The sequence below is a fragment of the Rana temporaria genome, chromosome 1 (assembly GCF_905171775.1).
Source record: "Rana temporaria chromosome 1, aRanTem1.1, whole genome shotgun sequence".
NCBI lineage: Eukaryota > Metazoa > Chordata > Amphibia > Anura > Ranidae > Rana > Rana temporaria.
Window position 1 is genome coordinate 61406453 of NC_053489.1, and position 16053 is coordinate 61422505.

General features: G+C 43.2%; 1 protein-coding gene across 2 annotated transcripts in view; it reads left to right on the plus strand.

Moving 5' to 3' along the window:
- The window catches only part of EGFLAM (EGF like, fibronectin type III and laminin G domains), a 273167-nt gene that overhangs the window by 209123 nt on the left and 47991 nt on the right, over positions 1–16053 (plus strand). For both annotated transcript variants that reach the window (XM_040338563.1, XM_040338572.1), the window contains exons 13-15: positions 236–425; positions 1902–2027; positions 14571–14814. In XM_040338563.1, the coding sequence (XP_040194497.1) occupies positions 236–425; positions 1902–2027; positions 14571–14814 (560 nt within the window). The remainder of the gene's footprint in view (positions 1–235; positions 426–1901; positions 2028–14570; positions 14815–16053) is intronic.

Below are 16053 nucleotides of genomic sequence, written 5' to 3' on the forward strand. Positions count from 1 at the left end.
CATCGCTGCTTAGTGAAGGATTGGCTCGGGCAGCTCGGCTGCTCTCAGGTGCTGCTCTAGTCCTGCAAAGGGAACTGCGTTCCTGCTGTGAAAAAAGTGCAGGAACTCCGTTCCCACGCGTTCCCGCAGGACTTGAGCCCTGATCCTAAGACTAGGGATGTCTTCAAATACATATATTGTGTAATGGTACCTTTACTTTATTGAAGGTTGGACAATGTGTTTCTTTTTCCACCAGGGTCAATACAGTAAGATCACCTTCCGCACACCTTTGTACCTGGGTGGAGCACCAAGTTCTTACTGGCTGGCGAAGTCAGCGGGGACCAACCGGGGATTTAAAGGCTGTGTCCAGTCCCTGTCTGTAAATGGAAGGAACATTGACATGAGACAGTGGCCACTTGGAAAGGCACTCAGTGGAGCTGATGTCGGTAAATAAAGCTTATTAATATATCTACTTACTTAGATGGTGACTAAAACTTAGGCCACACCAAGATTTTAGAAGTCTGAAGAAATAGTTATTTTTAATCCTTATGCCGTGTACATACGATCGGAAATTCCGACAACAAAACCGTGGATTTTTTTCCGACGGAATGTTGGTTCAAACTTGTGTTGAATACACACGGTCACACAAATGTTGTCTGAAATTCCAAACGTCAAGAACGCGGTGACGTACAACACTACGACGAGCCGAAAAAAATTTAGACCAATCATTCTGAGCATGCGTCAAATTGATTCCGAGCATGTGTATGATTTTTGTGCGTCGGAATTGGCTACAGATGATCGAAATTTCCGACAAGAACTTTTGTTGTCTGAAAATTTGAGAACCAGCTCTCAAATTTTTGTTGTCGGAAATTCCGACAGCAAATGTCCGATGGAGCTTACACACGGGCGGAATTTCCGACCAAAAGCTCACATCGAACATTTGTTGTCGGAATTTCCAATCGTTTTTTTTATGTAGGAAAGCTCATTTGTACAGGATCTTTGATGGACCCATGTAGTCAGAAATATAATTTTGAAGAGATGGAATTTTTTGCCAGTTCTATTTGGCCATGGGTTATCCATGTCAATTCTTCCACGGTGATTTAATTGAATGACTACTTTCTGTAACAGCTAGATTTCTCTCATTTAGCCCAAAGGCCGAATGAGAGAATATCCATCTATCATCTGCACTTCTGGCTATTGTATTCAGGCATCCACAGGACCCATGTCTGCTTGAATACCCGAAGCCTCGTACACACGATCGGATTATCCAACAGGAATTGTGTGATGACAGGCTGTTGTCGGAAAATCCAACTGTTTGTATGCTCCATCGGACAATTGTGGGATTTTCCGCCAACAAATGTGGGATAGTATGCTTTAAAAACTCCATAGTACAAACGCATGATGAGAAGCAATGCTAGCCATAGCAAAAGTTACCCAAAGAGTAGCGCTAAAGACCTGAAAAACCATGTTGTTTCGTGTTTGACAATTCTTTGGCATTTGTATGCAATACAAGTTCCTGACCAACTCCCTTCGGACAAATATCCTACGCTTTGTCCGATGAAAATCCGATCGTGTGTACGAGGCTTAAGGCTTTGCCCAGTTCCTTATGTTTTCTTTAGTTGAGTTTTGTCAAGGTGGTTAGTGCTGACAAGGCCACCCACAGCCCACATTTCGAGCCAATTTAGAAGGAACAACCCCACAGACATTTGTGACATTTATAAATATGTTTCACTTTATGTATTCTATATGGGCACTAAACTCTGCTGTGAGTGATAAAATCCTTATAATTTACTGCAGCATAAACTATCCCATATATTGTTTAAGCCAACTAAAGTGTTAATGATAAAAAAATGTTAAAGTTGTAGGTATCCTTAAAATAAATTGCAGGCATTATATGAACTCCATTCCTTCCTGACACACAGGTGACTGCAGTATTGGGGTGTGTGATGAGGCTTCCTGTATCAATGGAGGAACCTGTACATCGAAGTCAGCTGACTCCTATATGTGCCTTTGTCCTATAGGATTCCAGGGGCGTCACTGTGAGGAAGGTAAGACTAAGCTGGCAATATTTAATTGCTTCTCCGTAAAGAATAACTCTACTCATTAAATCTCGTGTGGCTGATCTCAGAAAATGAGCACAAAAGTGGAGTTTTTGGCACAAGCAAATATGCAGGTTTCACCTTTCAATTTTTGGAGACCTTGAAGAAAATTCAGACTGGTCTGTGTTCAGGGGTTAGCCATGAAAACAAGGAAAGTTCTTCACAGTACCAAGTGAAACTAACCTAGAGAAGAACTTTTATTTTTGGCTAGTAACAGATATCTTGTGGTGTCTACACTTGTAAAGCTTTGTGTTTTTTCACCTTAATTCATCCTATGCCCCCCCCAGCCCCCCGTTTTACTTATGTGAGCAACGAAACTCCGTGGGCACGATCCTGCGATGCTTTCCCCCAGCTTGAGGCGGCTCTTCATTGGAGATTGATAGCAATGCAGCCATTGGCTCCCGCTGCTGTCAATCAAATTAATTAAGCGGCGCACCGGGGGGGCGGGGCCGAGTGATGCACTTGGCGGTTATAGCTGTCACTGTATCACACGGGAGCGCGCCTGAAAACTAAGCCCCTTGAGAGAGCGCTTCCCAGAACAGGGGGTTAGCTCTTGCGGGGAGGAGCCGAGACAGCCACTGGGGGACCCCAGAAGACCAGGATCGGGGCCACTCTGTGCAAAACGAACTGCACAGTGGAGGTAAGTATGACATGTTTGTTATTTTTTTTAACCCGTACAACCCCTTTAATATTGAACTTAACCCTCCTATCCACCATCTTAGGCCCCTTTCACATGGACACCTTTGTGAAGTGGGATCCGCTTGCTCAGGACACAGCCCGCTCTCGTCGGGTGGAAATCGGATGGAAATGGACACGTGTCTGTTTCCATCTGATGCCATATGATGTGATCCGCCAGACGAATGGGGAATAGGACCCCCCATTCATCTGTTTTTGGTGAACGGGATCAGATCGGGTGACTGCGGGTGTCCGCTGACAACTACCGCTCCATAGAAAACACTGGAGGGTCTGATCAGGTCCACCTGAAAAACTGACAAGCGGAACTGATGGGATACCCCATGTGAAAGGGGTCTTAGCCTCTATTTAGATCTGTAGTTGCCAGGGTGCTACACATGTCCAACTATGACACCAGTCATTTGAGAGCTGACATAAACACACTGGCAACTGTGAAAGCTATTACCAGAGGCATGCCTTGACTGCAGCATATACCGTGCGTGCTGCAGTAAGTATAATGTTAATAAAAACACTGAAGAAAACAACAAAAGAATGTTGGATTGGGGAACTAATAACATTTCTCAAGCATTTCTAATTTGAGCTTTTTTTTGACAAACATTTAAATTGGTAAGTTTAGCTCCGCTTTACCTACTCACACCTTTATACCCCCCTATTAACCTGAGCAAGGGCTACATTCCTGCTATGAACCTATTTATTCAGCAACACCTTTGCCATTACCTGAGAACAACAAAAAAAAGTACTACATATATTGGTATTTTTAAAGGACAAACAAAGCTTTTCATGATAATATCTTGCAAAATAATTTGTACGTAATTCTTAGATAAAAAATCAAAACTAAACTAAAAATACCCCCTTTTTGACCAGTTTTAATAATAATAAAAAAAAAGTGTTACTTTTGATAAAACATAATGGCCCAGATTCAGAAACAACTTAAAATAATTTCTAATCTGCGCCGTCGTATCTTTAGGCCGATTCTCAAAGCCAGATACGTTGAAAAAATAGGCTTTCTCCGCCGACGTAACTTGCATACGCCGGCGTATAATTGTGTGCAATTTTACGCTGGCCGCTAGGGGCGCTTCCGTAGATTTTTCGCGTCCAATATGCAAATGACCTAGATACGCCGATTCAGAAACGTACGTGCACCCGGCGCATTTTTTTACGTCGTTTACGTAAGGCTTTTTCCGGGGTATAGTAACCCCTGCTCTATGAGGCGTAGCTAATGTTAGGTATGGACGTTGGAACAGCGTCAAATTTTTCTCGTTTTACGTCGTTTGCGTATGTCGTCCGTGAATGGGGCTGCGCGTAAGTTACGTTCACGTCGAAACCAATGAGTATTTGCGGGGTAATTTTGAGCATGCGCACTGGGAGACGTCCACCAACGGCGCATGCGGCGTTCGTAAGAAGCGTCATTTATGTGGGGTCACGAGTAATTACCATAAAACACGCCCGTCCATTTGAATTAGACGGGCTTACGCCGGCCAATTTACGCTACGCCGCCATAACTTAGGATGCAAGTGCTTTGTGAATACTGCACTTGCCTCTCTAAGTTGCGGCGGCGTAGCGTAAATAAGATACGCTACGCCCGCACAAAGATCCGCTCATGTCTCTGAATCTGGCCCAATATATATATATTTTTTTGTTCCAAATATATTTATTCTATAGTTTGTCCTGTTCAAAATTACACAAACATTAAGATTCTGATACAAACCAGAGCAAAGTTTTTTTACAAATAAATTAAAGAGGAGCTTCAGGCTTCTTCATATGTTTTTTTTTCCCCTGACCTGCAAAGTAAAGGCATAATGTGCTAGTATACATCGCATACTAGCACATTATGTGATACTTACCTGCAAACAAAGCCCTCTTTGTCACCGCTGCAGGCCACATCCATCTTTGCCTGTCTTCTTTCCAGGTCCACGGTCTCTGGCTGTGTTACTGATCGGAGCCGCGTGACGTCACGGCACAGGGCTCTGCAGAAATGACATTCCTTCAGAGCGCATGCTCTGATGGTGTCATTGGCTGAATATGCAGTAAATATCTCCTAAACTGTGCACGTTTAGGAGATATTTACAGCACCTACAGGTAAGCCTTATTATAGGCTTACCTATAGGTACAAACAATCGATGGAAGTTTACTTCCACTTTAAGTCAGCAGCTACAAATACTGCTGCTGACTTTTACTGTAAGGACACTTACCTGTCCTGGGATCCCGCGGTTTCCTCATTCGAAGTTGATTCTTCAATCGGCTCCAGGTGCAGGTGCTGGCATCTGTAATAACAGAAAGTGAAAGTGAAGCCTTTGCGGCTTCACAGCCTGTTCCCTACTGCGCATGCGTGAGTCGGGCTGCGCCTTGTGATGTGTCCAAGAAGACTGCGGGGGAAGGAGGGCCAAACTTTTGGCTCAGTTTGCCGTGGCACAACAGAAAATTAAGCATTTGTTTAAAGTGAGCGCAGGTTCACTTTAGAGTGGAACTTTAACCAAAACACCAATTTGGCATATAGGCAGGATTTTTCATACAGAAGATATACTGCCGTGCTGGATAGAAGTCAAGTATATTTCTGCTTTAAAAAAATGCTTCACATTTTTCAAAAAGAAACCTTTTAAAACTAAATTCAGATAAAATGAAGATGTGTTCAAACCCATTCACTTTATTCCTGTTTTCAAAATAAGTTTTGTTTTTAAGAGAGTGTTCTGTTAAAGTTCTTTTATGACTTCTGGTATTTCCGGTGAATGAATTCTTCCCTGTTGCTGTTTGTTGCTTTCCTTCCAGAATAAATGAGCATTGCTATTTTTATTTTTTAATTCATGGAATTTAGGAATCCATGGTGTTCCTAGTTAAGATTTTCTTCTTTAGCCAAAGGACGACAATATTTTTTATATACATTTGATGTTAACAGGAAACTGCCAATAGAGATTTTGAGGGAGAAATAAAAAAATGGATAATTTTTTTCTTATGTTGTTTTGCTCTTTTGTCCACCCCTAGATATTTTCGGGCTAAATTCTGCAAGAGAGCTGTAGGTAAGGGGTAGGTTGAGAGGAGTCAGAAAACTGTTGCGGAGGAAACAAAACCATCTCTTATTTCTCACTTTTGTCTGTCTGTACGGATAAAATGCAGCTTTGAATAAGGCTCCACCAAACTTGTGCGACTTGTCATGCAACTTTGGACATTAAAGTTGCATGACAGGTCGTTCCCAATGTTTTCCAATGATAACCATTCATATATGCGTGACTTAAAATTGCAGCAACTTAAAAGCAGTTCATGCACTACTTTGGTCCGACTTTCATGCAACTTGAGGGCCATAGACGTCAATCTTTAAAAGTCGTAACTGAATGTTATACAAACAGTTGTGCAAAAGTGGTCCATTATGACTGGTCAAAGCCAAAGTCGTAATCAAGTTGCACCCATCCAAAGTTGCATCAAAGTTGTACTCCAAAGTCAGCGCAACTTTGTAGTCGTACACGTGTGAATGGAGCCTAAAGCAGATCCCATGCTTCCATTCTAGCATTACCTTTTTTGATACAATTACATGACAAAAGAAGCAGAACTTTTACTAATGGGCAACATTATTTACTCTTAAAAAGTGTATTTTGGGTATCACTTGGAATGCCCATTCATGAGCAAGCAAAAATACCAAAAAAAGAAAATAAAACACAGGATTTTTGCTTGTATTAAATGAATAAAAGTGAACACAGCTTCTATGTGCACTTCTATAAGTTCTGTAAGAAAGATGCAATAAAACAAAAGTAAACCATGACTTATGTCATGGACTGTTTTAAAAGATGGGACCACCAAAACACAGGGTCATATTTTGTTGTATAAATAGAAACATTCCAAGCATAGTGAAAGCCAAGACATTTTTTTATTTGTTGGGCTATCTGTGTCCTATTGGAGAGATTTCTCTTACGTTCCAGTCCTGTAGGTATAGCAGGAAGTAAGAGAAACTGGTTGTTTTAGACAGCCGGCACTGGAACAAGTATCTCCCTAGGGAGATTACCACTTTATTATGTGGTGTCCACATAAAAATGTTGAGCCTCTCATTACTTTGAGTCACAGTGAGTGAGAGTGATCACCAGGGCAAATAATGAGGATTATCTCCATTTAAAGTGGTCCTAAAGCCTAAGCTAGGGTGACCAGACATCCCTGGTTTCCGAGGACAGTCCCCGGATTGAGGACACTGTCCCTGGACCAAGTCTGTACCCGGTTTGTCCCCAGATTGGATTTGAACAGGGGCAGGGGCAATTTCAAAGACAGTTGGTGCAGAATAAAAAAAAAAAAATCTGAATTAGACCCCCCGCTCTGCCACTCCTACTAGCTTAGCGGGGTATATTTTTCCATTATCTGTGCCCCTTTCTGATAATCATGTGCTGGTCGGAGCGGAGGGAACATGTCATGTTACATGATATTATTTTATTATGTACTGTCTCTTTAATGTCTATCTAGTTTGTCTCTTGTGGCATTCCGTAGTTTCCATGCTGCTCAGTCTCCTCCCCCTCTTTTCTGTATCAGTCATTTTAATGCTGTAATTCATGTGACCTGTATGTATCTTCTACCTGGATGGAAGAATCGGTCTTTTACCTGTTGTAACTTGCATTCTACGGATCATACGACGAATAAACATCGCCAGATCTTCTTTCATGTGAGTTGTGACTGAGTAAGCTATCTGGAAAGGTGATTTGGGATGGATAATCTCTTCAGGGCAATGAGCTCCATGTGCTACTGAAAACCACATTCATAGCCTTTGCAGCCGATCCAGAATAGTAAAAGAACGTATCCAGCAGCCTGCACAGAGATAACTGCGTCACAGGACAGATCATAGTGAAGTGTAACTGTGTGTATTGCATGAGAATTCTGCATACAACCCCAGCACAGCTTTTTACAGCTCCTCACAGTATACAGACACTCTTCACTGCTACAGCCAAGCCTGTGTACTGCAGGCCATCATGAGTGGAAAGGGCTCAGTGTGTGATGAAACACCACAGCATGCACCACACAGAGAAAGCCAGGTTGAGGACCCAGAGTCCACTGCATTGACCAAACGCTCTGTGAAACCCACTTGGAAGGTTAAAGAGAACTATGAATCCATGAGAACTGAACTAGCAAGCAGTTTGAAGCAGATTTGGGATAAAATCCTCACCCACATTGATGTGATTTCATGTCCCAGCCATGAGGTACTGCAACTAGAGGGCGCCATAAAGCATCTCTCTGCTTCATATGAACTGTACCAGACTACAAGCAATAAATATAAAACTATTCTGCAAAGCATCAACACTGAGGAGTCCTTAGAGCAACTTAACAATGCCCAGCTTCTTAATGAGGAAAGAGAAAGCTTTATCCAGCGAACTAAAGCAAAGGCAGAAGCAAAATTAATGCTGCCACGGGACACTGTATCTCACAAATCTGTATCCACCAGACGTTCTAAAGGTTCCTCTAGATCCCGAAGTTCAAGGCACTCAACGCTTAGTGAACAGCTAATAAATGCCCGCGCCGAAGCAGAGGCTATCAAGGTACGGGCCGCATATGCAAAAAAGAGAGCAGAAATGGAAACCGAGGCAGCGCATCAAAAGGCAGTAATGGAAACCGAGGCAGCGCATCAAAAGGCAGTAATGGAAACCGAGGCAGCGCATCAAAAGGCAGTAATGGAAGCCGAGGCAGCGCATCAAAAGGCAGCAATAGATGCTCAAACGGCACGTCAAAGGGCAGCAATTGAAGCTTTAAAGGAACAGAGCAACTACGAGGCAGCTGCAGCAAAACTAAAGGTTTTGGAACAAGCTATCGGTGCAGATGAAAACGCTAGCGAAAGGGTCAGCGTCAAGGCAGATGTAGATAATCCTTTTGAACGCACTAAGAACTATGTTCTAAACCACAGCAGTCAACACTCAATTACCTCCACGTTTCACGGCAACGCAAGGACTTCACCACATCATCAGGTAAAAGCTGTTCCAGCCACTTCCTACATGCAAACCCACCCCAGTGCAGCTCCCGACTGTCATGCTGATCCCGCATATGTCACAAAACGGCACACTAATCCGCAAGCAAGTCGCGAGCCTCCTGCTAACAGTACTGTTCCAGACCTTCACCCAACAATTCAGCTGAATGCCCTTGCTGCACCATATCTTCCCACGTCTCTTTGCAACGATACCATAAACAATGCAATCCACAACAATCAACCAGCAACCTCCTATGTAAAGTCAGAGGCAACCGATACAACAGAGGTAGTAAAGTACTTACTTCGATATGAGCTCGCCAAGTCAGGCCTAGTAAACTTCGACGACCATCCTGAAAATTATAGAAGCTGGAAAGCCGCTTTCAAAACTACATTAGGCGGTATCGGTATTACTGCCGATCGTGAGCTGGATCTGCTGATCGGGTTGCTTGGCCCACAGTCTACAGAACGTGTCAAGAGCCTCAGGTCAGTTTACATCGACAATCCAACTGCAGGTCTCACCGCAGCATGGGAGCGTCTAGAACAGACTTACGGTAGTCCTGAAGCCATAGAGAATGCATTGCTCAAACGATTGGAAAATTTCCCAAGGATATCTGGTAAGGACAATATAGAGTTCCAGAGACTCAGCGACCTTCTTCTCGAAGTCCAGCTTGCCAAAACTGACCCTAAGCTACCTGGCCTCAGTTACCTGGACACTGCTCGAGGAGTTAACCCTATCGTTTGCAAGCTTCCGCATGGCCTACAAGAAAAGTGGATCCAAGTTGGGTCATCATACAAACGGGAAAACAAGGTTTCCTTTCCTCCGTTCTCCTACTTCTGCAATTTCGTCAGGAACATTGCTGACACCAAGAACGATCCTAGTTTTGCATTCAGCGAGTTCAATACTCCCTCACCTAAAGGTGACAACCTACATACTAGCTACAGGAACCGCAGAGGTCCCGTGTCTGTTAGGAAGACAGACATTATTCCCACTCCCGCCCCAAACAAGAGCGGCAAGATCGAAAACCCAAACCGATTATGTCCCATCCACAAGAAGCCTCATCCCCTCAAAAAATGTATCGGTTTCAGAAAGAAGCCCCTACAAGAACGAAAGGAACTCCTAAAGACTTTTGGGGTATGTTATAGATGCTGTGCTTCCACCGATCACTTTGCCAAGGAATGTAAAACTCCTATCAAGTGCATAGAGTGCGGTTCCGAGGACCATGTGCAAGCACTCCATCCCCTTGAGTCCAATCCTTCACAACATGCAGACCTTCCTCCTGGGCAGAACCACAGCGGGAAGAGTACAGATCATGTACCTAATTCCACCATGGTATTTTCTTTGTGCACTGAAGTCTGTGGGGAAGACCACTGTGACAAATCTTGCGCTAAAATATGCCTAGTGAATATTCATCACAAGGATCAGCCAGAAAAGACTTTAAGGGTGTATGCTATCTTAGACGATCAAAGCAATCGATCGCTTGCACGATCCGAACTGTTCGATCTATTTTGCACAAAAGGAGAGGTTCACCCTTACACCTTAGGCACTTGTAGTGGAACTACAGAGGTTTTTGGAAGAAGGGCTCATGGATTTATTGTGTCCTCCCTAGAAAATAACCTACAATTACCCTTACCTACACTTGTAGAGTGTAACCAGATACCAGCCAACAAAGAAGAAATACCTACACCAGAAGTTGCCTTCTACCACCCTCATCTAAGGTCAATAGCCAGTGAAATCCCACCACTTGACAAAGATGCTAAAATCCTTCTTCTGCTGGGAAGAGATATTCTAAGGATCCACAAGGTACACAGGCAGGTCAGCGGACCTCCAGAGGCCCCATTCGCCCAGTACCTGGACTTAGGCTGGGTCATCATAGGCAACGTCTGTATAGGCAAAATGAAAAGGCCTACTAACATTTCTTCATTCAAGACAAATGTATTGCCAAATGGTCGTAATACTCACTTTGAGCCATGCCCACATCACTACTGGGTAAAGGAGAAGGTAACTAGCTGCAAGTTGCAACATTGCAACACAAACCTTTCCCGCACCTACGATGACAGCTTTGGTTCTACAGTTTTCAATGTAAGCAGTGAAGACGACAAGTTGGCTCCTTCGGCAGAAGACAAAGAATTCCTTAAAGTAATGGACAATGAGTTCTTTCAGGAAGATTCCAATAGTTGGGTAGCACCCCTACCCTTTCGCCTCCCGAGAGAGAAGCTACCAAACAATCTACATCAAGCAGTCAAAAGATTCTCCTCCTTAAAGCGTACCTTAAGCAGGAAGCCAGAGATGGAAAGACATTTTGTGGACTTCATACAGAATATCTTTGACAGGGGTCATGCCGAACCCGCACCCCCATTGAAAGAAGGAGAAGAATGCTGGTACCTCCCTTCCTTCGGTGTGTATCACCCACGAAAGTCAGACCAAATCAGAGTTGTCTTTGACTCCAGTGCCCAACATGAAGGCTTCTCACTTAACGACATGCTCCTCATAGGGCCCAACTTGAACAACAACCTCATTGGAGTCCTAATTCGCTTTCGTCAAGAACCTGTAGCGGTGATGGCCGACATTCAACAAATGTTCCACTGCTTCATCGTCAAGGAAGATAACAGGAATTACCTCAGGTTTCTATGGCACAAGGACAACGACATCAACAAAGAGGTAATTGATTACCGAATGAGGGTACATGTCTTTGGGAACAGCCTTCCCCAGCTGTAGCAATCTATGGACTAAAAAAGACAGCTCAGCTTGGAGAAGCTGAGTATGGATCCGATGCTCGTCAATTTGTTGAAAGGAACTTTTACGTAGATGACGGGCTCAAATCCTTTCCTACTGCTAAAGAAGCAATTAATCTTCTTACCAGAACAAAGGAGATGCTAGCTGTAGCAAACTTGAGACTTCACAAAATTATATCTAACAGCCAAGAGCTAATGAATGCATTTCACCCTGAGGACTATGCTGTCAGTGTGAAAGACCTTACACTCCCTATGCAGAGAAGTCTAGGTCTGCTGTGGAACATCAAAGTAGACACATTCACCTTCCAGGTGTCAACCTGTGACAAACCCTTCACCAAGAGAGGAGTCTTGTCCGTAGTGAACAGCATCTACGACCCACTGGGATTTATAGCCCCAGTCACCATCCAAGGTAAGATGTTATTAAGACAGCTTACTACTGATAACATAGATTGGGACACTCCGTTACCTATTGAGAAACAACAAAGATGGGAGAAATGGAGAGGTTCTCTGAAGACATTAGAACAGCTCCAAATTCCACGTTGCTATGCCCCAGTCTCCATCTCAGCCGCTGTCCAGAGGGAAATCCATATTTTCTCTGATGCATCAGTTGAAGCTATAGCTGCAGTGGCCTATTTGAAGACCTCAGGAGTTAATGGAGACATACACTGCAACTTTGTTCTAGGCAAGACAAAGCTAACACCAAAACCGGCACATACCATACCCAGACTTGAACTTTGTGCAGCTGTGCTAGCAGTGGAAATAGCTGAAGTCATAAAGAGTGAAATGGACATTAACATTGATTCCTTCACATTTTACACAGACAGCAAGATAGTGCTTGGTTACATTTACAACCAAACTAAACAATTTTACGTGTACGTCAGCAATAGAGTAGAACGTATCAGAAGGTTCTCCTTGCTAAAGCAATGGCATCATATTCCCACTGACCTTAATCCTGCCGATTGTGGGACAAGAGCTATATCTCCAGTAGCTCTCCTCGACTGCTTGTGGCTGTCGCCTCCAAGATTTCTTTCTGAAAACTCCTACTCAATTTCCACGGACACTACCTATGAACTGGTACATCCTGACGATGATAAAGAAATCAGGTCTATGTACACCACACTGTGTACCTCTGCGAGTTCAGAACAAAAACTAAAGTCGCATCGTTTTGAACGTTTCTCAACCTGGTCATCAGCTGTTAGGGCTGTTGCTTATTTGATACACATTGCCCATTGTTTTTAAAGGAGGTTCTGCTCGGACTTTCTCACGACCAATCACGGAATTGGTGCTTCTTCTCCCAAGTAAGTGACTTAGGCAGGAGTACCGGCTATACCTGCTATGGCGGGGAGAATATCACTATCACTATTGACTGTGCTACTGTTGAAGTCCCACGATTATAAACGATAGACTACAGGACTCAAGCCATCTGTTTTTTGGACGTCATGTTTCATTGTTCATTTACTGCATATCTTCTTGTGTTTGCGGGTATCTCGTATCTATGGTTTACACACCAGTTTTACCTTTAACGTTTCTTCCCCTACAGGTTCAAGTTGGACTTATCTTTATATATGTAATAGACTTTGAAATCTAAAGATTTCAGGCGGGGAGTGTCATGTTACATGATATTATTTTATTATGTACTGTCTCTTTAATGTCTATCTAGTTTGTCTCTTGTGGCATTCCGTAGTTTCCATGCTGCTCAGTCTCCTCCCCCTCTTTTCTGTATCAGTCATTTTAATGCTGTAATTCATGTGACCTGTATGTATCTTCTACCTGGATGGAAGAATCGTTCTTTTACCTGTTGTAACTTGCATTCTACGGATCATACGACGAATAAACATCGCCAGATCTTCTTTCATGTGAGTTGTGACTGAGTAAGCTATCTGGAAAGGTGATTTGGGATGGATAATCTCTTCAGGGCAATGAGCTCCATGTGCTACTGAAAACCACATTCATAGCCTTTGCAGCCGATCCAGAATAGAACATTTCTTAAGGTTTGGGTGCATGCCCATTCAGCTCCGCTCGCATGTTCTTCTGCCTTGGCTCAAGTCCCGGCCAGCTGCCTGCCTGCTTATCTCCTTGCTTTCCCACCCAATAGTAGCCAGGGCCTGGAAAGTGAGACTTGACAGGCTGTGAGTCAGGCGGCGCCGTGGCGGTTGCAATGGGCAGAAAGTTGCTGATTCCCTCCATTACTAGTATAAAAAAAAATATGTCCCCGGATTTCATTTAAAAAATCTGGTCACCTTAGCCTAAACATATTTTACCTTAATGCAGTCCCTGCATTAAAGTGATTGTAAAGGCAGAAGGTTTATATTCTAATTCATTCTATGCATTAAGCTAAAAAGCCTTCAGTTTGCAGAAGCCCCCCTAACACTTACCTAAACCCATCTCGATTCAGCAATGTCCACAGGTGACTCTCCCTCCTGATTGGCTGAGACACAGCAGCGGCGCCACTGGCTCCCGCTGATGTCAGTCAAAGTCAGTTAGCCAATCAGGAGAGAGAGTGGGCAGGGCCAAATCACGGCTCCGTGTCTGAATGGACACAGGGAGATGCTTCTTGACTTGAGTGCCCCCATAGCAAGCTGCTTACTGTGGGGCACTCAACCAGGAGCATCAAATAGACACCCGAGAAGAGGAGTATTCAAGCTGCTCTGTGCAAAACCAACTGCACAGAGGAGGTAAGTATAACATGTTTGTTATTTTTATAGAAAAAAAAAAACGAGACTTTACAATCACTTTAAAGTAAAAAATGTTTTAGTATCAGTATTGGCCCCTCGCCCCTCAAAGCTGCAGGTGTGCTACAGTAGGAAGCAGATTCCTATGTCGGCACACCAGGAAGAGGAAGAGGCATGAGCGCCAGCAAGGGACCAGAGTAGAGAAGGTTTGGGGCTGCCCTCTGCAATTCCATTGCACAGCACAGATAAGTATAACGTGTTTGTTATTTAAAAACAATATATATATATTTTCCTTTACAATCACTTTAAGTGCGCTATCTGCATATGGTGCAATAATAACACCATCTTATAAACTTAAAAACTGGGGTCCTGAAGGAAGATAAACCTACTAAGTGTCAGCAAATGTTGTATAATGGTGTGTAGGGAGCATCATGGTTTGGTTGTTTTTAAACTTTTTTTTTTGTGTTCTAGCTTTCATCCTGGCTATACCTCAGTTTAATGAGTCAACCCGCTCCTTCGCTGTGACAAGGTGGCCATTTGAACCTCACCATTACCTTTCCTTCATGGAGTTTGATATGACCTTCCGGCCAGATTTAGAAGATGGGACCATTCTCTACAGTTATGACACAGATAGCAAAGATTTTATCTCCATCACCATGGCGAATGGTTACGTGGTGTTAAGGTTTGACTGTGGTTCCGGAACAGCTGTGATAAGGTAAATGTGATAAGTTAGTTCATGGAAAAGGTCTTCATAATCCAATTGATTACAGCTGTATTATTAAAAAGGAAAAAAAAAAAAACATAATATAATGTATCTAATAAATGAAGGGCAGTGCCTATACTAACATTGCAATGACCCCTTTGGCCATAGGAGCTGTTGAATTTCACAGGCCCTTCCACCCTATCTAATGCCGCATACACACAATCAGTTTTCGGCATTAAAAAAAATGTGTTTTTCAGCATGTCCAAAAAACTAAGTTTTTCCAACTTCATCATTAAAAACGACGTTGCCTACACACCATCGTTTTTAAAAAATTATGAAAAAAGCGCGGTGACGTACTACACATACGGCGGCACTCTAAAGGGGAAGTTCTATTCGCCTTTGGGCTGCTTTAGCTGATTCCGTGTTAGTAAAAGACGATTGGCGCTTTTCTGTCTGTTACAGCGTGATGAATGTGCTTACTCCATTATGAACAATAGTTTTACCTGAACGAGCGCTTCCGTCTCCTAACTTGCTTCTGAGCATGCGCGGGTTTAAAACGTCATTTTAGCCCACACATGATAATTTTTTACAACCCGAAAAACTACATTTTTTAAAACGACGTTAAAAAATGCAGCATGTTCGAATTTTTTTTTTTGTCGTTTTTCAGAAGCCGAAAAACGATGTGAAGCCCACACACGATGATTTTAAATGACGTTTTTAAAAACTTCGTTTTTTTTCATGCCGAAAAATGATTGTGTGTACGCGGCATAACATTGATCTAGCCCGCACCTTCACCCAAACACTCACCAGTGGAGAAAGACATCCACTCCATCAATCATATGTTCAATTTTTCTGGGCTCAGTGTCCAGGGGGGAGAGGGACAGGTATACAGAATGCCCCAAAACATCAGCAAATATCCTTCGACTCAGTAGTAAGTTTCCTTTGCCACAGGCTAATCAAGAACTTGGTAGGTCTGATGGACAGTTATCTTTAAACATCTTTAACCCCTCTCACAGACTAGTGAGAGATGATACCGCTGTAAAAACTGCTGATCCCTTGGCTGTGCTTCCGTCCCACTAAACCAAAAAGGTGCTGGCTATGCACAGGTGCATTGGATAGAAGAAGAAGATCCTGGACTGCCGCACTTCAATGTCTTTATTGTTCAAATGAAATCCAAAAAACAACCAAAGCGATGCAGTCAAAATGAAGCGAACAACAGGAAAAAGGTGGCTGATATGTTTCACATCATGT